Here is a 23064-nt window from a genome sequence, read left to right on the forward strand (position 1 = left end):
TGCGGTCAATGTCTAATGCACAGCATGAAGCCGCATGAACCAGTCTTCATATACTGTGGTTGCTCTGTTTGATCAGAAGTCATAAGGTATCTTCACAGGAAATTAAAAAGGGTTGACAAAGAGATATGAAAGTCTTTTTGTAATCATAGCCTCTTCCGCTTTCCAGCGGGAATGACCAAAAGAAAATAAGCGGGAAAAAAGGGAACGTCTGGGGACAAAAAGCCTCTGCTCCCAGGCTTTCACATTGAGAGCAGGAGATGAACAAAGTCAAAGGAGGAAGGGTCAAAGGAAAGAAACTTCCTTCCAGGCAGCTCAGTAAAGAGGACTTTTAGGGCGGGGTTTGTTGGCAAGTCCCAGCCCCATGGTCTCACATGACTCCCAAAAAAAACATTCATTCACATTTAACCCAAAAATAGTTTGCTTCATTGAAATGGGCAAATTGACAGCCCAGACACCAAAGAAATATCTGGTTTCTGGTATTGACCATCTGGTAAAGTGATGCTGGTATGATTTAAAAATAGCCATTGGTTAAGATATGTTCTAAGGTCGTTAATCAGTGGACAAGGTTGACACTGTTGTAAGCAAGTAGGGTTGCAAAGGGGCGGAAAATTTCCGGTAAATTTCCGGAAACTTACTGGAAACTTTCCATGGGAAGTTAAGCTGGGGAATTTTGGAAATATTCCAAATTGGAAACTTTAATGGAATTAAAGGAAATTATGGGAATTAATGGGAATTTACAGGAATTAACTGGGAATTTTTGGTAATTCCTACTTTTTCATATACAAGCATTAACATTTTGTGTCATAATAACCAATATGATTTGTTTGTTCATATTTTCGCTTCGCTTAGCATACAAAGCTAGCTACCATGCTAGCGGGAATCCCATTCTCTGCATATGGTTTACTAGCGTGCTAAGCTAGCACTGAAACCACTGAACTGCCCAAGATGCACCACGCCACTCAACAACAAAATCCAATTGGTTGGAACATTAACTATCTTGACTATCAGTTTCTTCAGTTAGAATTAAAGTAAAAAAGTAAGAAGTAAAAAAAAAAAATGACACAACATACTACCCCAACCAAACCTTATAGATTATGTAAATTATATATAAGTTGTCAAGCTTAATCAGATTAATCGTCCCATTACAGTTTAATTACAGTGCAAAATGACGTTCCCCAATTTGAATGAGGACAAAAGTGACGACAAGCCCATAACTGGGCAACTCTGGGAAACTTCTCCCAGTTTCACACCAGCTATTCCCACGAGATGATGTTTTCACTGGGAATTTATTTTCCCCATGCACATGAACGCACCATAGGTTTCCTTTACGTCTAGTAGCCTATGATTGCTGTGTGCATGGGATTGACGTATGTGCAGGGTAGAAATTTGACTGAAATTGCATTAAATCAGGTTGTTTTAACTAGTATTATGCTGCAAGATGGGGTTTTGTCCACTACATTTAAGTTCCCTGTTATAGACTAACTTGCCATATTAAAAATTCCCAGTTTATTCCTATTAATTCCCATATATTCCCGTTAATTCCCAAAGTTTCCAACTTTGAAAATTCCCGGAATTTTGCAACCCTATAAGCAAGCCATAGCCTAGGAACTTCACCAGCTAAGTAGGGCTGTGAAGGTAACCGCATTACCGCAATACCTCGGTCACTTGTACCTACGTTGTAACATTCACATTAGCGTCATGAATGTAACAGTTTGCGATAGCCTTGTTGATAAACTGCTTATTTCTTTCATGTCTGAAGCATTTGGTCCAGTGGTCTTTGAAGTTGCTGCGGCTGTCTAAAGTGTAATTGGCTGTGATTGCTGATGGCGGCACAAAATTCATAATCCATAATCCATTTTTTTGTGTGTGTGTGGGGGGGGGGGGATACCTCGAACCCGCGGTAAGAAAACATCCATGCCGTCCCAGCCCTACAGCCAAGCACAAAGTGTTGTACAGTTTAGCTGAATGTGATTGTGGAAGCAGCCAAAGTAAGAAACAAGGGCGAGGGGGGCAGTGAGGACATGGCCAAGTCATGTGCAGAAGAAAGGACAACAAATGAAAACTGTGTTTTCTGCAGATAGTGGAGCCTTCCAGTATACCCTCCCACACACACACACACACACACACACAGAGAGAGAGAGAGAGAGAAACACACAGTTAAACAGAAAACTACAACAAAGGATTGTATTCTTACACACACACACACACACATCCTCTCATCTTTCCCATCCATTGTTTATTTGAAAAAAAAATGGCATCCTTATCGGGAACCTTTGCCAAGGTCTGTGACACACACACACACACACAAACATGCCCGCAAGCACACACACACACACATACCCTTATCAAATGCTGTCCATGGAAGAGCTTGCTCATGTGGCTACACCTATGAAAATAAATCAAACCTTAATCGGATAAAAAAAAAGTTGGCTCAACACATGGTCCGTTCCAGCTGGCTGGAAGCATAACAGCCCTGTGTTCACAGATCAGCATGCACAAAGTTGGTTTGTACAGATATCATTTCCTAAATCATATGAATCATATTTTATGACATGTTAACATGTTAATTAAAAAAGGTGTAGGATAGAGTAGTTTTGGCGGTAGTACTAATAGCGTCAATAGTTGTGATCGCAGCAACTTGTCACATACAGTACACTAGCCATATTAGTAGTCAATTAGGAGAATGTGGTACTGGCATTGAAGGAGAAGAGTATATTTTGCATTTGTCATTTGTAAATACTCACAGTTGATTGACAGTTATTTAGTTATTAAATAGTTATTTAGTTATTAAATAGTTGTGACCATTACGAAAAGATGGCCCTCTGAATTGGTTTAGCAACATTACACATGCATCCCATAAGCTGTAATGCAGCAACATTTGAGAATTTCTGGTATTTGGAACTTCTCACACATGCTTTAGCCCCTGGAATTCAGTTGAGCCACAGTAGAGATAACAACAGGCATCCGCCCGAGAAGCGGCCTCTCCTCTTTGTGCTCTCCTTTGTGGTGTCAGTGACTGGGTGAGAGATCTGTGGAGATAAGACCAAAAGCAAAACAGATGTTACTTAATATGCAAGTGGTGCAACTAGGGGAGTTGTTCGACAGAAAAGAAGACAGTCCCCTTTAGGGGATTACCCTTGAACGATCTGGCATGTATCTACCAGACCTTGGTCAGTTGACTACAGCAAAGTCCTTTTAGGCAGTTCCCCCCATTCGGCGGCCATCTTGCAACACACTTTGGGCAGTTATCAGGCATCATTTGTTTTATTCAAGTTAGAGCCCGACCGATTTATCGGCGGGCCGATATTATCGGCCGATATTAGGCATTTTCCAAACTATCGGTATCGGCATTTATAATGGCCGATAAATGAATATTTTAAAAATAAAATAAAAACGGACGAAACACCCTTCAACCATGTCATGAGTGTTGGCGTTGTATAGTTTGTCCACCAGAGGGCACTCTACACCGTCCCTGCTGGCAACACTCGTGTATAACGCGCCACACATCCTGCAACCTGCTGATCCAGCCAGAGTCGGGCAGAGAGAACCAGTTAGTTTTAGTTTTAGTAGTTAGCTAAATTATGGCTCATCATAGACTAGCTAACCACAAAGCTAGCTAATGCCATGAATATCAGTGGAAGACCGCTAAAGTTAACATTAATGAGCTTGGAAACCACAACAAACTTATTCTGCCTAAATAAAGTAATGATTACTATTTATAACTAGTATATCTGTAGTTACAGTCCCTGCATTGTAAAATGTAAGTTAGACGTGCGAGGAGTGAACATTTAGACATAGAGAAAAAGTATCAAACGTAGCTTGTGCAAAACGTAGCTTGTGCATGAAAGTTAGCTTTTCTTTTACACGTGTGTGAAATCCAATGACGCCAAGTGTGCGTTTCAGACTGTCGTTCGGCCACAGCATTAACGAGTTACATGGAATTAGATCACTAAATAGTAGGTTTTAGAAGGCAGGCAGCAACTGATGATTTAAAATGGTTTAATGTAGCTTGATGGAAATAATTTTAAAAGTGCAGGTAAAGGGTTAATAAGCAAGCTGACATTGTAATTATAAGGTAGCTTATAAGGCAATAGGGACTAATTATTACACACGCACACTCAAACTTTTAGGAGTGACCTTTATCTTGTTTAATGATAATACAAATGATGATGATAGTAATAATGTCATCATTATTTTTTGTAATTATTAAGTCTTAGTTCAAAGTTATATTTATGAAGCTTACCAAGTCTTTTAATAGGCCTACTGGTAACTTTGATTTGGTTGTTGTTGTTATTGTGTTTTTGTTCAAAAGACTAAGTTTCATATCTTAAGTTTCTATTTTTACACATTTTATTTATCAGAACTTTAATATATTTCGATGTTCCTCTGTTCCACTGTGACAATATTATTTAAAAATCAACAAGTTTGTTTCTAAAAGGCATTATCATATTATTTTAGTCAATACTCATAAATAACTACAAATAACTAATGTTAGGGAAATCTGTTAATGTTTTGTTGCGCGTTTCTGAAAAAAAAAAAAAATATCGGCCGATATATCGGATTTTTAAATCAACAAATATTTGTATCGGTATCGGCCTTCAAAATCCTTTATCGGTCGGGCTCTAATTCAAGTGAATGGGGAGGCATACAGGAAGGTGCAGGATATGTGTAGAGACTACTGCCATATTGCCGTTACAAACTTACCCCATGCATTTCTTTGGAGGAGTCTTTTCTCCTCATTAGAAAGTCTCCAACGTTAGTATGCAAGCGGTGCAGATAGGGGGAGTTGTTTGACAGAAAAGAAGACAGGGGGATGACCTTTGGACTGCGTGGGTCTGTGAGATCCATCGCTGTCCCCCTGGACAGCTACCCTACTGAGCTGCTGCTCCAGCGCCTGGTTAGAGAGATCAGACTTGGACACAGGCTCTTCTGTGTGGGACCTGTCTCGCTGTTTCCAGTGGAAATGTCCACCAAGCTGTCTGCCTACTTTTGCCTCTGTGTGAATGGAGCAGTTCGTGCTCAGTTTCACACTGGTTATTGGGACCCGATGCTGTTTGAGCTTCACTGAGCTGCTGGTCAGTGGGCTAGCTTTCCAGAGTCTGGTTTTTTGCTTGTATCCCAGAGAAGTCTCTGGCAGCTGACTTGTGATTCTGGAGCCCTCCAGTTGCCCTAGCATTGCCTGGTTGGATTGAGCACCACGCTACAGCCAAATGTTGCTTGCAGTTTGGACTGTTCAATGAACACCATGCTGCTGTTCAATATAATGTTAGGCCTAACCAATGAACTGATTGAATTTCACTTAAAGATTTTTATTTATTTATTTACTTTTTATTATTCTTCATTTGTTTGTTTCCTGTCTAAAGGCCCATTCACACCAAGAACGATAACGATAATGACAACTATAACCATAACGATAAAACCGTTCACACTGAACAACGATAAACAAAGTCTCTCCTTGTGTTAATAAATGTGACGGCTAAAATTCGATGGGTTCTGATTGGCTATTACCATTTTATCGTTGTGAAAATCGCTCTGAAAGTGATCCCCAACGATATAGTTCTTCATGTCGTTATCGTTATAGTTTATGTGTGAACGTCGTCATTCATATTAACGAGAACGATATTTATTTATAGTTATCGTTATCGTTATCGTTCTTGGTGTGAATGGGCCTTTAATGTCTGGGTACGAGTACGCTGGCGAATCACGCCGCTCTGTCCAGCATTTTGTTTCTATATTTGTCAATTTGTTCATTTGTCTGTTTATGCCTTGATGTCTGTGTGTGGAGCGCTTTGGGTTGCACTCTGCATACAAAAATGCATTATAAATAAATGTGACATGACTTGAACGATCTGTCAGAACTTGGTTGGAACCACCCTACAGTCAGTGTAGTGACACAACTACAGCAGTTGATTGTTTAAAAATGCAACCTGTAGATTTGTCATTTGTACACTGTATGAGCTTAAACTAGATTTGATTTATTGTGGTATTAAACCTAATCCTTAGTATTGCCACATTCTCAGAATTTCCTGGGTCAAATTCTTTTGAAAAAAAAAACAAACCAACAAATGCTCTGAAATGTATTTTGTGGTTGTGAATTTTCCATGTATTTTACACCATTTATTTTATCTAGCTGCGCAATCTTCAATTAGCCTGGGTGTTCCCATGCTGCCTTGCGCGCGATTTGATTCACGCTGCTAAGGCAGCCTGGAAACTACCGCCCTAATTTTTGCCTCAGATAGGGAACCAATCACAGAACAGGGGGGAAAGCAAGACGATGATGAGCTATGCACAGACGCATTTGATAGACATCCGTGGCACCCAATAAACGGATCTGGGTATTTTTTTCAAATACGAGAAAATGAACGTTTGGTTCCCAGACCACGTCTCATTGAGAAGTGGTGGCGCTAGCCAGGCTAATCTTCAATGGAAATTTCTATTCTGTTTCAAGTGGAAGTTTCCACTGACATATGGAAGCAGGACAGTTGACACTGACATAGCAGCATGTTAACAGCTGTCAACTGACTCCTTGTGATCCATCATACAGTTACTTAATTTCCAGACCCGAAGGAATTGCCACTAACTACATAAGCCTTTATCTGCAAACATATAAACAACCTACAACATTTAAGGGGACAGTTGTGGTAGTCTTTATATTCTGGGTAGGTGATAAGACCCCCTTGATGAAAGCTAAGGTTCCTAAGCATGGTACCTATGCAAAAGTTAGACTTGCTTATTATTATTATTATTATTATTATTATTATTATTATTATTACAGTGCATGCAAATGCACTGTATTGTTATTCCTTAGACTTCTTCCGACGTATTACAGTGCATGAAAATGCACTGTTCTGTTATCCGAAGTCTTCTTCTTCTTCTTATTATTCTTCCCACCAAATTTCTGCATCTAATTCAGCTTTAACCGTTTAACGTAGAAACTTCGTTCAAACTTTTTAACATAGGTCTTGAAAAGGACACGTGGGGAATGTATTTTTCACTTTTGTAAACTTTATACTTTTTGAGATATTAATAAAAAAACAAGCTTATTTTTCCCCATAGACTTAATATGGGCTGATGACATCACAATGGGCTAATTAACTTGATTTGCACCTGTATCAACTTCCAGCTGCTCACTACTAGGACCCATCAAAGGACCAGTTAAACTGCACCTCAGCTGCTTTCTGCTTAACTAGGCCAACTCTCTCTATGTCTCTCTATTCTACAAGGATATAAGGCACATTCCATCCAACTTTCTATCCATTCATCCTCTTCAAACCATTCACTCATCCACCCATTAAACTATCCACCAACATCCATTAAACAATCTGCCTATCAACATCCATTCAACTTTCTGTCTATCCACATCCATTACGCTATCTAAATTCAACTTTTAAACTATATACTCCGTCTCAGGCTTTAAGCATACAATCTGGCTCTATTAAGACTACAGATTCTGTTCCTATTTCCTCTGCCCACAACTGTTTCAAAATAAATGTCCTCACTACAATAATTCACTATTAAATAATTTAACTATTTAAACTACTCAACTATTTAACTGTTTAGACATTTCAACTGTCCGTTGTTATCAACTATGACTCCTGCCAACTGTTTCCAAATAAAAGTTTGTTTGGCATTTTATGTTAATACAGTATATTTATATTTTCATGCACTGGTAATTTCCTCGAAATTACATTTTCTAGTTTTTACAGTGCATGCAAATGCACTGTATTGTTATTCCTTAGGCTTCTTCTGACTTATTTTTATTCTCTATTATTACAGTGCATGAAAATGCACTGTACTGTTCTTCCTAGGCTTCTTCTTATTATTCCGCTTACCACTTTTTCCGCACGCAATTTCTCTTGAACAGTTTAACTTAGAAACTTCATTCAAACTTTGTAACGTAGGTCTTCAAACAGATCGGGTTGCTATGTCTTTTAAACTTTGAAACTTTTATACTTTTTAAACTATTAAAGAAAAACTTTTTAAAAATCCCCATAGACTTAACATTGCCGATTATGACATCATAATATGGCCATTAAGCAATTAGAATCCTATGGCAGGTGTTCAGGCCACCTGCAGCCTCAGGCTTTAAGCATACAATCTGGGTCAATTAAGACTACACATCCTATTCAACTGTTTCCTCTGCCCAAAACTGTTTCAAAATAAAAGTCCTCACTACAATAATCCACTGTTAAACAATGTAACCCATTAAACTACTGAACTTTTTACATTCAACTTTTAAACGGTCTACTTTTAAACTATCATTAAACTATCTATCTATTAAACTAGCTGTCTATCAACAACTTTTAAACTATCTACATTCAACTTTTAAACCTTTAAACTATATACATTCACTAGCTGTCTATCAACAACTTTTAACTTGTCATCAACTACGTCAACACTTCATCAACTATGACTCCTACCCACTGTTGCTAGTTAGCATGGTTAGCAAAGTTAGCATTGCTAGCATCGTTAGCATTTTTAGCAAAACTGCTAAAAATGATTAGCTAGGTTAGCTAAGTCACATGGTTAGCATGTTAGCATGTTAGTTAGCATAGTTAGCATAACTACTAAAAATGATTAGCTAGGTTAGCTAAGTCACATGGTTAGCATAGTTAGCATGTTAACATTGTTAACAGTTAGCATAACTATTAAAAATGATAAGCTTGGTTAGCTAAGTCACATGGTTAGCATGTTAGCATTGCTAGCACTGCTATAAAACATTAGCTAAGTAGCATGGTTAGCAGAATTAAAAATCTTAGCATAACTGCTAGCAAACATTAGAGCCATTCCAACTTTCAGTTATCGTCAAATATCTACCTATACACAGCCATTAAACTATTTGAATATCAACATTCATTAAACTTCCAGTCTGTCAACAACTTTTAAACTATTTACCTTCAACTTTTAAACGGTCTACTTTTAAACTATCTATTAAACTAGCTGTCTATCAACAACTTTTCAACTATCTACTGTCTATCAACAACTTTTAAACTATCTACATTCAGCTTTTAAACAGTCTACTTTTAAACTATCAACTTTTATTAAGCTATGCAACCACCATGTCTATCCTAGCATCACCGTAGTAAACACCTCTGTATTATCTGTTTTAACTATACATGATATTTTACATCACAACTTTAGCATTTTCATGCACTGGTAATTCCTTGGAATTGCATTTGTAGTTATTATTATTCTTCCAGGCCCTAATTTGGCTTGAACCGCTTATCGTAGAAACTTGGTTCAAACTTCGACACGTAGCTCTTGCTGCAAATTATTCTTACTTTTTTTACTATTTACACATTTTAAAGCATGGTAACCACTATAATGACCCTAGCAACAACCAAGCAACCACTTTTATAGCATAGCAACCACTAAAATTACCCTAGCAACAGCCTAGCAACCACCTTAAGTACCCTAGCAACAATCTAGCAACCACTTTTATTATCCTAGCAACAGCCTAGCAACCACCTTAAATACCCTAGCAACAACCTAGCAACCACTTTTGTAGCATAGCAACCACTATAATTACCCTAGCAACAGCATAGCAACCACTTAAGTACCCTAGCAACAATCGAGCAACCACTTTTATAGCATAGCATCCACTATAATTTCCCTAGCAACAGCCTAGCAACCACCTTAAGTACCCTAGCAACAACCTAGCAACCACTTTTACAGCATAGCAACCACTATAATTACCCTAGCAACCAACCCAGCAACAACTTTGCATGCACTGTATTTCCTTCAGGAAATGCTTTTCTAGTTATTATAATAATAATAATAATAATAATAATAATAATAATAATAATAATAATAATAATGATGATGATGATGATGATGATGATATTAATAATAATAATAAGTTTGCTTTATATAACGCCTTTCTCAACACCACGGTCACTTTAAATCTTCATGCCCTGTCAAAGTCACCCATTGAAATTACTCTGAAGTAATTATGTAGTGGATGTTAGTCTGAGCTATTTACAGAATCACCGCTCCTCTGTCAGATCCGTTTTCTCTTCACAAACTCTTTGCTCACCTGCCAACAATAATTAGAAAAACTACGGAAATCCGATGTTGTAGAAAACAATTTGTACTTGGTGCCTTACAAGAAAATAATCAAACCACCATCAGGAACACAACAAAGTCAGCGGTGTTGAAGCGCCAAGTCTGTTTTTGTTTTGTTTTTTGTGACCGGGTGTCATACTTTCTTTGGCTGTGTATCAACTTGTGCCTGTGCAGCTTGTCTAAGTTTCAGCAGGAGCCACAGGACTCCATCTGTGCTGACTAATTGCCAGACCATCTGGGTCTCTTACTCAAGATCATGTTCTTGGAGGCCCCACAGAGAACGCTTCTCCTCTGTACAGTCATAGGAATGGATGCTCAAGGTTACAACCAAACCAATAGGATCGCAAACTCACTAGTAATGTTTTTTGATTTTTTTTCTTAAAAAATTACTTTCATAATAACTGATCTCAGTATAGCGGGATGGGTATGAGGGTAGTGTCCATTTCAGTCTCCTTGCTTTACACCCTACCCTAGAGCCCGACCGATTTATCTGCGGGCCGATATTAGGCATTTTCCAAACTATCGGTATCGGCATTTATAATGGCCGATAAATGAATATTTTAAAAATAAAATAAAAACGGACGAAACACCCTTCAACCATGTCATGAGTGTTGGCGTTGTATAGTTTGTCCACCAGAGGGCACTCTACACCGTCCCTGCTGGCAACACTCGCGTATAACGCGCCACACATCCTGCAACCTGCTGATCCAGCCAGAGTCGGGCAGAGAGAACCAGTTATCCGCGAGTGAGATCATCAGTGAAGTGTGTTCATGGTGATTTGGTCACGAGACATACATTGCTTGAATTAACAATTAAAAGAACATCCCCATCAATTCTCTTAACTCATAAGCATGACAAAATTCGTGAAAACAATGTACAGTTTTGCTGCTGTTAAATAAGTCGAGAGTGAAGCAGAATTAGCTAGTAATTACGTTACGTTATTACAGTGTAGTTGACTGTCTGTCCTTTTAACTTTTGACAATGTGACTGAAGATGTATTTCTTTAATAGCGTGACAGTTATAGCAGTGAGACGTGTCATCTCTCCCCGGCCTGTTATTTTGAAAGCGTATGTTTTACAATTTGCAGTATGACGTTATCCATTGCTAAATTATGGCTCATCATAGACTAGCTAACCACAAAGCTAGCTAATGCCATGAATATCAGTGGAAGACCGCTAACGTTAACATTAATGAGCTTGGAAACCACAACGAACTAATTCTGCCTAAATAAAGTAATGATTACTATTTATAACTAGTATATCTGTAGTTACAGTCCCTGCATTGTAAAATGTAAGTTAGACGTGCGAGGAGTGAACATTTAGACATAGAGAAAAAGTATCAAACGTAGCTTGTGCAAAACGTAGCTTGTGCATGAAAGTTAGCTTTTCTTTTATACGTGTGTGAAATCCAATGACGCCAAGTGTGCGTTTCAGACTGTCGTTCAACCGCAGCATTAACGAGTTACATGGAATTAGATCAGTAAATAGTAGGTTTTAGAAGGCAGGCAGCAACTGATGATTGAAAATGGTTTAATGTAGCTTGATGGAAATAATTTTAAAAGTGCAGGTAAAGGGATAAGCAAGCTGACATTGTAATTATAAGGTAGCTTATAAGGCAATAGGGACTAATTTTTACACACGCACACTCAAACTTTTAGGAGTGACCTTTATCTTGTTTAATGATAATACAAATGATGATGATAGTAATAATGTCATCATTATTTTTTGTAAGTCTTAGTTCAAAGTTATATTTTATGAAGCTTACCAAGTCTTTTAATAGGCCTACTGGTAACTTTGATTTGGTTGTTGTTGTTATTGTGTTTTTGTTCAAAAGACTAAGTTTCATATCTTAAGTTTCTATTTTTACACATTTTATTTATCAGAACTTTAATATATTTCGATGTTCCTCTGTTCCACTGTGACAATATTATTTAAAAATCAACAAGTTTGTTTCTAAAAGGCATTATCATATTATTTTAGTCAATACTCATAAATAACTACAAATAACTAATGTTAGGGAAATCTGTTAATGTTTTGTTGCGCGTTTCTGAAAAAAAAAAAAAATATCGGCCGATATATCGGAATATCGGATTTTTAAATCAACAAATATTTGTATCGGTATCGGCCTTCAAAATCCTTTATCGGTCGGGCTCTACCCTACCCTACCGATTTGCGCCAGAAGGATTGGTCATGCAAGATTGTACTGGCTGTTATTCTGTGCTAATGTCAGCACATCATGAGTGAGTAGTAGCACAGAGAAAGGAGAGGAGGCTTCCTTCTGCTCGAATTTCGCTTATCCTGCAGGTCTCCAGGTCAGTAATAGACAGAGAGAGAACGACTCTGAAAAAAAGTTGTAGTTCTTTGGAGGTTTTGTTGGGGGGCACTTTAGACATACAGCCTTACACGCTATAGTGACGCTGAAATAAATAAAAAGAACGCCATAGATCAACACAGGCAGAGAGTTACATGGTAGAGGAGTCCTTTAAAGCTTGAAAAAACTGGTATTGCACTTCGAAAGTCTAATTGCTGCACATCCACAGGGAAAGACCTGTCTTTCAGAAACTGCAGGGAACTGTCATTCAACACTGCTCTACAGTGCCACTGTCCTTTGGCCCTGTGAAGTCAAGTCGTGGTTAGAAGACACTCTAGCCATTGTGCCCTCTCCTGAAAAGTCCCATTGTATTGTTTTGAAGTAAACATGTGACCAGAAGAGCGCACTTCTTGGTTGGAAAGGGGTTGTGAGTGTTTGAGGGGCGAGAAAGCAAGTAAAGAGGGGAGCAGGTGGGAGATGAGACTCCGGGGGCCCTTGATTGGCCGAAACAATCCCAAACACGGACATCTGCATGTCTGCCCCCCCATGTCTTGGAATTTGTACATCTCACCAGCCCTCAAGGTTGACACAGAGCCTGTTTTTCCAGTTGCTGAGGCCAGTAGTGTTCATTCCAGGCCAACACTCGTGGGTCACGTGTAATTCATGTAGCATGTTCCTTTGTTCCCCAATGGTAAGCCTATCCCCCTGATGGCCCTTAACCTAAATTGCTTGTGGGCAAGGTGTGTTTTGTCTCCTTTTGTCCTCAATCTCTGCAGTCTCCCCTAAATATATTCCAAGACTAATCTCAGAACACTACTTTTCTCTGTGCATGTCTGACAACATGGTACAGACTAACAAATTACACAACTACAAATCCCAAAGCGTACTGCAACTACAAATCCCAAATGGCTCACAGAAAATGTATCAGGCTATATATATATATATATATATATATATATATATATAAGTATAAGTAAGTATATATACTCTTTTGATCCCGTGAGGGAAATTTGGTCTCTCTATTTATCCCAATCCGTGAATTAGTGAACACACAGTGAGGTGAAGACACACACTAATCCCGGTGCAGTGAGCTGCCTGCTACAATAGCGGCGCTCGGGGAGCAGTGAGGAGTTGGGTGCCTTGCTCAAGGGCACTTCAGCCGTTCCTACTGGTCGGGGTTCGAACTGGCAACCCTCCGGTTTCAAGTCCGAAGCGCTAACCAGTAGGCCATGGCTGCCCCCCAAGTAGACCCTTTCAACAATACAAACAAAAACAATGCTTGAACGTTCTATTTGGTTCCCGATCTACTTCCTCTGCATTAAGATAACATATGGAATGTTAAAACGGAAGCCTTGTGGGGCCAACTATGATGCTGATAATGGAACTCTCTTGAAAGGGTCTATATATATATATATATATATTTAAGCAAGAAATGTTGAAAGTCGGGCTGAAATCACATTCATATCTAGCTTTGCTGCATGCATGTTACAAGGACACTGGGCCATGTCATGTAAGGGACATGGTACTGCAAAAAAACAGAAACATAGCCTACATTGCAGAACCACTCAACTTTATTAATTTATGGTGAATAAATGTTACACTACTGTGCACAGCCCCACATGCTTTTCTGACGTGACGCTGCTAGCACGTTAGCAGCGGTTAGCTAACTATGCTAACGTTAGTTATCTACAAGTCTCCTCCAAGTGACAATCATATTATACACAATGCTGACAATGCTGAGAACAATTAGCATCCTCGTTTATCTTACTTACATTGAGTTGACTGTGTGGCTTAATCCACAGATGTGGTGAAGCACTGTTTCATTATGGTTTGCTAAGGAGTAGGCTAACCCATTGCTTAAAATAGTGGAGAGCTGGGATAAGAATTACATATTGGATAAATGAGACTATCAAGGCAATAAAGTTTTATCAGAATCATGATGTCCTGACAATGTGCAATCAGATTTCAATGGATCACATTATTTACAGCTCTTTGCATTGTATTGTGGAGTGATTTATTATTAGCTGTGCAAAGTCTGAGTTGAAATGTCCAGGGATATTCCAACTCATGGAACGTCTCTCGGCCAATCAGAAACAAATAAATAGTTCCATAGAACCCAATTGTTGTATAAATATAAATATATGATGTCTCTTCTTCTCTCTCTACAGTCTTCCAGGAGCAGCCTGAGATTCCACCAACCCAGTCTCAGGTCACAGCCAGAAGCATTCCCCCCGAGGACTACTCCTACATGGCCTCCATCAAGAGACTCCTCAGCAACAAGCCCTTCATCCTCCTTATCATCAGCTATGGTGAGTGGTTACACATAGCCTCAGAAGCCTCATGAGTATTTTGGCTCGTCTCCATAGATGAGCTGCTGAAGGTTGTTCAGTGTGAAACTTTTAGCTTCTTACATAAGTTATATTATCAAATAATAAACATTTAGCTTCCTTTATGGGGGTACAGTGTTTGTCCAAGCCATTGGTTAATATGTCTATCATTAATAGTATTAAACTGCTGTTTGCCTTCTGAGCTGTAAATAATGTGTTCCATTTTAATCTGATTGCACATTGTCAGGCCATCATGATTCTGATAAAACTTTATTGCCTTGATAGTCTCATTTATCCAATATGTCATTCTTATCCACCCACTATAATGCACTTGAGCTGTACTCAAACTTGTTTACACAGACAGACAGACAGACAGACAGACAGACAGACAGACAGACAGACAGACAGACAGACAGACAGACAGACAGACAGACAGACAGACAGACAGACAGACAGACAGACAGACAGACAGACAGACAGACAGACAGACAGACAGACAGACAGACAGACAGACGGACGGGATGGGGTGGGGCTCAATAGACCATTTTAAACGTAAAGACGTGGTACATGGTTGGGTAATATTCTTGTGTTTACCATGTTGTGTCTATGCTGCTTCTGTGCTCACGTGCAGATTAAAATAAAGGTGTCCCGTAACACCGACGGGAATGTTGGAAAATTAACGTTTTAAAGAATATCTGGGTTCATTGAATTCAACATAGAATTTTAGAACCTTCAATTGTTGCGGAACGGAATCTTATGTTAGAATGTTCAAAAACCCACACCTTTAGGCGGGGATCACATTAGCCAGCGGCAAGCGACAGTGGCAAACGTAACGCAACGCTCCATACCATAATAATAATATGTTTTATCTCGTTCCTAAGCAACACAAACGGTTTGTCAATTGAATACGCTCACGTTGCGCTTTGAAAGTTGAACCAAGTTCAACGCTCAGCTTGTTCAACGCTAGCGTTACGACCGTTCCGCTGCTGAACCATAGAAAACAATAGGAAACCTGTCGCTTGCCGTTGGCTAATGTGATCCCTGCCTTAAGGGTTAAAGATCAGCATGTTCAAGGTCAATTTATCTGACAATGATTAACAGTCATAGATCCCACTCCACGAGGGTTAGCCATATCTTAAGCACTTTACAGTCACTTTTATGTGAATTATAATGGCCATTGCAACTTTAAGATTTAAAGGGGTTTTTTTTGTCTGCGAAAGCAGTGTGCTGTTGAGATAAACTGTGCCTCTCAACAACAAGCAACACCCATATTCAGCCGCATTCAGGAAAAGATTAATTGAGAGTTAACACCTTTAGCTTTAGCCCTTAGGCTTATTGTCCATTCATGCTGAAAGTCTTTAAAATGTGTCTCACAGTTTAATTCATTTAGCATTTATTTGCAATTAAAATTTACCAATCTACCTTGATAGCAATAATTCAGATGTTTATCCTGTATTGAATATGTTACTTAACTGTATAAATAGCACCTGCTTTACAGGTCATTAGTGGTCAGTTATTGAAATTTGTAACACCGGTGTCACTGTCTTGTATCATGTGTACTAATCACTTTAACATAAAGATGAAAATGAGTTTGCAGTGTGACTTGGTGAAGAGGTCATTGTAGTTGCAAAATGATCTAGTGAAGGGGTAATTTCTTCGCTGTATCGGTTTGGTTAGCTTTGGACAGCTAGTCTACTTTTTGGGAAGGATGTGATCGTGTGAAACAAAAGTATTCACTGTCTTGTTGTTCTCATTGTATCTCCCTCTTGTCTCTGCAGGCCTCAATGTGGGCTGCTTCTATGCCGTCGGCACACTGCTCAACCGCATGATTATTGAGTACTATCCAGTGAGTTTCACACACACACACACACACACACACACACACACACCACAGCACAACACAACATAAATCATCTCAATTATTCCATCTGAACATTCATCACCGGTGTGTGTCATTCTGTAGGGTGAAGAGGTCAATGCTGGCAGAATTGGGCTTACCATTGTTATCGCTGGAATGGTTGGCTCCTTGATCTGTGGAATCTGGCTTGATCGGACCAAAACCTACAAGTAAGAAAAATTTTATACTTTTTCAATTTTGAACTGTAATGGTCATATTCACATTGGACAAACGTGTCTGCTCAGTAACCTGTGTGAAGCTACACATCTGTTGTGTGCCTCCTGGTTAAATGCTTGGGGTTACACTGACCAGCTCCCAGTAGTGTGCAAGGCATGTCTGGAATGAGCGATGTTTGCTCAGCCAAACTGCACTGGGTAAATAAAGGAGTAAGTAAGTACACTTCAAAGGAAAAGGCATTCAATTTTGGACATAGCCATCTGTAGTTACCGTATCAATATGGTTTTTTTTTTGCCACCCAGCATATAGACAGAAATCCTTCACCACCGCTGTAAACATACGGTTATCATCTGATGTGGTGAACATATCTCTACCAATATTTCATTGCTGGTTGCAAAGAGCAGTCACAAGGAAAGGCTTTAGCTGCTCATTTCTGAAAGGGATTACAACAAAACGTAAAAACAAGAATTCTGATGTGTGGCCGTGGCCTTTTTTGTTTCAGTTTGATTGGTCCAATTACTAATGGGGTCTAGGAATCAGCAGTACATCCGACTGGGTGAAGCTTGATCCTTTTTATTTTTCATTTGCTTTAATTTCATCCACCTCAAACAGGCTTTGGCATACAAATCAGTCATAGGTTGACCCCCAGGAAGGGCACCTTAGGAAAGGCAGTGGTAGCGTAGTGGCTAGGAGCTGGACTAGCATGCAGTAGTCTGAAATGTTGTGGGTTCAATTCCCGCCCTTGTGCTCTTGAGTTGCCTTTGTAATATAATTGAAATATTTAGGTTTTCTGCTAAGCGTCTGCTAAACAAATAAATGTAAATAGATATAAGGGCACTATAAGTCATTAGGGGTGTAAAGATTAACCGATACGTATCGGTATCCGTTTTTAACGTGTAAGATACGGCTACATCGATACGTGAAGCCACGTATCGGAAAAAAACTGAAATGAACCGGTCGTTATATCGATTTACTTGTTATGTTACTCTCATTTAAGTTCCAAGCAGTGCGTTCATCCCACTTCCGGTTTTGAAACTATACGTGGTACGGAATTGTGGGTAATGCAGTACATCTACTGCAACTTAAGCATGTGACAACTTGCACTCGGTCGGCTTTTGTTTTTCGAAATCCAGCGCGAAATTAAACACTTATAGCATTCCTAAACAGCAATGATAGTCTGTAGAGTAGCCTTACCTTTGATAAAGGGATTTCCTTAATGTTAAATAATAATTTGGCCCTTGCTGCTAAAATGATGCACAAATTATTAGCCAATGATTTTGTTCATATTCACTCAGACTTGTGGCATTATAGGTTTCTGCATTAGGTCTACTGTTGGAACAAAATAAGCCCAGAGAGTTCATTGATTTGTAGGCCTATTTTATTCTTGTAGGGTAGGCTAGGCTATATGAGAAAAGGCCAAGAGTTTCTTAAGCACTTTTATTTTGGTATTGTCTTACCTCAACAAGGCTACAGCTCCATGAAAACAATCAGATAGGCCTATAACTCTATAAAATCTGTGAAAGTCTATAAAAATGTATTTTTATGTTGTATTTGGCTGCTGCGTTTGACTGAAATGTAGACTATTCTTTTTTCATTTCAATACAGTATATGAAACAAACCTCAGTTTAGATAATCATATTCACACATTTTTTTTGACTAATTGACAACCATGACCATGATAATTGATAATATAAAATGAATGTGCACCATGAGCAAATGATAAAAAATCTTTCAGAATGCTTTCCATTCTTGAACTGCATCGAATTGCATCGATTCGCATCGTCTTTTACATGACAGATTCACACCCCTATAAGTCATCTTTCAAAACTGTATCAGTTTGTAGGAGTAGACGAATAAAAAATAATTTAAAAAAATAATAATTAAATCAAAGCGACTTAAATATGTTTTTAAAACAAATTACTTTCCAAGGTGCTTAATTTGAAGACATGGTTTGAAAATAGTCCTAGATGTATTAATCATAAACCCTTTTTTTCTAATTTTGCGTTGTTTGTCCTTATCATTTACTGAACTGGGTCCATAAGCACAGTGAAAGTATATTTCTGTCCATTCTGGATGGGCTGCGGTGTATATTCTTTGCAGGGTATTCTTTTCTGTTAAGTCGTTAATTTAGTCTTGCTTTAATATAGCTACTCATGATAAGATCTGCTATTAATTAGACCATTATAATTCTGACTTTGAGACGAGCAAAGGTGAGAAAAAAATGTTAGGGCCTCTTCTGTGATTCCCAATTAAACACCACAGTATTAGACTTATTTGATTTAAGGATAGAATTGTATGCATCAACATGGATCACGAACATAGGACTTTGGTAAGTGAAGGAAGTAGATATCTAAGTATAATCTGTGAAGCTGTGATAATAAGTTTGTTATTTGGTCTAATAAAAGAATATAGAGATTAATGGGACAATTCTAATCACATACACTTTTTTGTCATATTCAGTGAATGTCTCTTCATAGTCCTCTACTTGTCCGTTTAGTGCTCAATAACAAAAAAAACTTTGTCTTTGTACACGCCCAAGCTTTTAACTTGGAAACTCAGACCCAGGCATGAACATTAGCCTGGTTAAAAGCAGATGCATTCACTTCAGGAATAGAGTCTGGGGACTCACAAATCTGAAACCTTTCCAGCACTAGCATGGTGACGGGCGTAGACATTGTGTTAACTTTGAAATCATTGGTCCAGCCTAGCCAATCGCATTGATCAGGGATTCCTAACGTTACTTCCTACTTTGTCTAAACTTTACAAACTGACAATAAACAGCATCTGCAGTAGGGCTGCTCGATTTGGGGAAAATATCTAATTGCAATTTTTCTGACTGATATTGTGGTTTGCGATGTTGTGACTTTGTTAACACAGGGCTAGGAAGGAAGCAGAAGGGCTCAGATTGTGTAAGGATTGACCCAGAATGAGGATGTGGCCACGGAGCTTAGCAACTTTTATGCACAGGCTTTGTGTGAAAACAACTCACTGAACATCAAAGACCAAAATACACAAATTAGCTCTGCTCTGTTGGAGAGTCATTACTTAAAACAACAAATTGCAGGAAAACATGATGGGGCTGATGGCTTTTATAAGAATATGCTGAAGGCTTAGCAACTATCGTTGCACATCTTTTCAAACAGTCATTCTCAGAAGGCAAGCTTCCAGCTATCTTTGTGCAAATGTGATTCCCGTTCCTAAAAGAGCCAGGGGTTAATTAGCTGAACCAGTACAGACCAATATCCCTAATTAGTGTAATAGCTAAACTCTTAGAAAAGTGCATGCTAAAACAAAGCAGTGATCACGTCCTTTCTGTGGTGAAAGACCAATTCACTTACAAAAAGATGGGTGGTCATGTTTTATAGCGGACTTCTACTCTTTGTAGCAGGGGCACTGTGGTGTCAACCGCCAGCTATGGAGACCCATAATGGGGAAATTCTACTAGGCTACAAAGGCTACTCGCGGGCTCTGTTGTAGCCTAATGACCGGTTTCCACTATCTCCTGGATTGTTGACTTAACTGTGAGGTCTAGAAGTCAATCGAAGCACATCACAGCGACAAGCTCCCAAACAATTACAACACGTAGACCTACTGTTGGTACAAATAGGCTACTGCGTATTAGTAGTATAGCCTAATACCCACCCAATACAATAAGGTTCCCTCTAGCGCCCGATGGGCCTCACCATATAACCCACGCGCACACAACGAGGTAAGCTTTGATACGGACAATGAAACGGGAGACATAAACAGTGTCGTTCACGATGCTCAGCTTCTCAGGCTATGTAGCCCAGCTCACACCGTTCGCGATAAACACCACAGCTCTGCATAGACTTGTACCTCAACAAACACTCAAAACTTCGGCAAACATTCAGCTGGACGATGTTGGCAAGGGGCCTGTACAAACACACACAATCATCTGCTCTCCTACCTACAGCCTACCTAACGGGGCTATATCCAGGTGCACTGCAATCAATGAGATTCCCTCTACGTCACTACAAGCGACACACCTCCCGACGTCATTCCCGGGGATACCCCTTGACACCACAGTATGTTTTTGTGCACACAATTTAATTTCTTCTAGCCCACGTTTTAATTATTCGTGGGTGCGTTTTAGTAGATCGAGATCTCGAATATACTATAACGTGCTCATGTTTACATGTGTCAAGACAATATTGAGTGCACGTTTTACAAATTGTGGCCACGTTTAAGTAGATCGTGCACACAATGTTCTATAACCATGTTCACAAATTGTGCTCTCGTTTTAATAAATCGTGCGCTCGTTTTAGTAAATAGTGCACTCGTTTAATAAATTGTGCCCTCGTTTTACTATGCTTAAAGGGAAACTTGGCAGGATTTCCCCCTCTGCTGGAGAAATTGTGAATTATGCTATTTCAAACTGTGGAAAAGGGTAATGATAAAGCACATGAATTTGTTTACAAGCTAGCAAAACGTTTAGCATAAGTTCGGTAGACAATGTGGATGTTACAAGGTAAGAAACACGATTTAAAACAAGTTTCTTGTTTCTCACTTCTCTTTCCGGGACGGTAGTCTCAATGTTGCAAGGTTGGTTTTCCGCCTGGGGACGCTAGGGGCAGCGGGAAAAGTCACCATTTTCACCGGAACAGGTCATTTAACCATCTAAATGATTTCTAAACGGGTTTATTACGTTGAAATAGTTGCCAAGTTCCCCTTTAAAATGAGAGCTCAATTTAGTAAAATGAGCTCACGCTATAGTAAAACGAGAGCACAATATAGTAAATTGTGCACACGATTTAGTAAACCGAGCGCACAATTTAGTAACACGTGCGTACGATTTAGTAAAACGAGTGCACAATATAGTTAAACGAGGGCACAATTTAGTTAAACAAGAGCACAATTTAGTAAAGCGAGCGCACAATGTAGTAAAACGAGTGCACATTCTCTCAACATGCAAAACATCTAGGGCTCCGTAAAAAGTGGTAGGCACTCCACTTTATTTTTACCCTTAAAATAAAAACGACAGCCTAATTTGCGGACTTCTCAAGATACTTTGGAAACTAAAGTAAACAACTAGTCACTGAAATACCCTAATGCAAACTTATTTCGTGTATTTGCAGTGCCGTCTGTTTGTTTGCTTTTATTTCTGTGACCAAAATTCTTCTGGTGCGTATGCGGGTTGTCTCGAGTGTTATACAGCAGCTGCACTCCGTCAGTAGGTGGGAATAGGGGTCATGGTGAGGTGGTGGGCATGACCTTGGGGGGGAGGCAGGGTAGCCTGATGCCTCTGGCAAAGTGGGGGAGCTTAGTTCCAGCACATTCCAGACCATAACTGCAGGGCTCTTGCCGCTGCAAGCTCCAGTGTTGTTTACTCGCCTCGCTGCCCCTCGCTATTTCGTGACCCAAAAAAAGCATCAGCAATCCAAACACCCATCTTAAATCTGTCGACTAAATGGCTTTTTGAATACACTGTGTTCCTATCAACTATGTGGTTTCACATAAACATTGTGACGTAATATAGGTCACATCAATATCACCTTCACTAATAAATGTCTAATAGAAACTAAACCGTTTGTTATTTCTCTGTTCCTAGGCAGACCACTTTGGTTGTGTACGTGATGTCCTTCCTCGGGATGATTGTGTTCGCTTTCACGCTCGACTTAGGGTACTTGTGGGTTGTCTTCATCACTGCTGGAGCATTAGGGTGAGACTGCCAAGTCGACCTCAGACACCCATAACACATTTTTTGGACCCTTGGTTTCTTGTTTTGAAAACTCTAGTGAGCTGTCTTTAATGCTGTAACATGCTTTTGAGTCGCAGCAGAAATTCATGTCAGGAGCCTTAAGAGATTTAGTTAGTCTCAGTAGAATCTTCTGGAAGTTAGGACTATAGTTTGTTAAGCGAGAAGTTACACAACACCTAAATAGATGTTCAACTACTGTATGTTGGTCATCATTCATCATTTCTATGAAAGAGATATGCAGTTTTTTTCCAATGTCCACTTGTTTGTTATTGCCTTAGAATGTACAACCAACAGTTGTGCACTGAACCATGACATAATTGTGACATAGCTGAAGGAATGGCATCCATTAGGGTATGTTTCCATTTGAAGTTCACACAGTTGCACAATTTAGCCAGTGTGCCATTTTCTGACACTTGTTAACAGTCACAACTTATTAAGGAAATATTTTTATTTAGCTGGCCTGCCACCAGGGTTATTCTGTAATAATTTACCTTATAATGAATTATTATAAGTGTGTGTGTGTGTGGGGGGGGGGGTCTACGGCTGAACTGTGAGGCCCCAGTAGCAGT

General features: G+C 39.2%; 1 protein-coding gene across 9 annotated transcripts in view; it reads left to right on the plus strand.

The window, feature by feature from the left end:
• Positions 1-23064, plus strand: part of LOC121712259 (feline leukemia virus subgroup C receptor-related protein 2-like) — a 40802-nt gene that overhangs the window by 10285 nt on the left and 7453 nt on the right. For all 9 annotated transcript variants that reach the window (XR_006032564.1, XR_006032565.1, XM_042096390.1 and 6 more), the window contains exons 3-6: positions 14544-14684; positions 16481-16548; positions 16666-16769; positions 22346-22456. Coding sequence is in view for 7 of the 9 variants with exons in the window: in XM_042096390.1 (XP_041952324.1) it covers positions 14544-14684; positions 16481-16548; positions 16666-16769; positions 22346-22456 (424 nt within the window). In the remaining 2 variants the exon portion in view is untranslated. The remainder of the gene's footprint in view (positions 1-14543; positions 14685-16480; positions 16549-16665; positions 16770-22345; positions 22457-23064) is intronic.

This window comes from Alosa sapidissima, chromosome 6, assembly GCF_018492685.1.
Source record: "Alosa sapidissima isolate fAloSap1 chromosome 6, fAloSap1.pri, whole genome shotgun sequence".
Lineage (NCBI taxonomy): Eukaryota > Metazoa > Chordata > Actinopteri > Clupeiformes > Clupeidae > Alosa > Alosa sapidissima.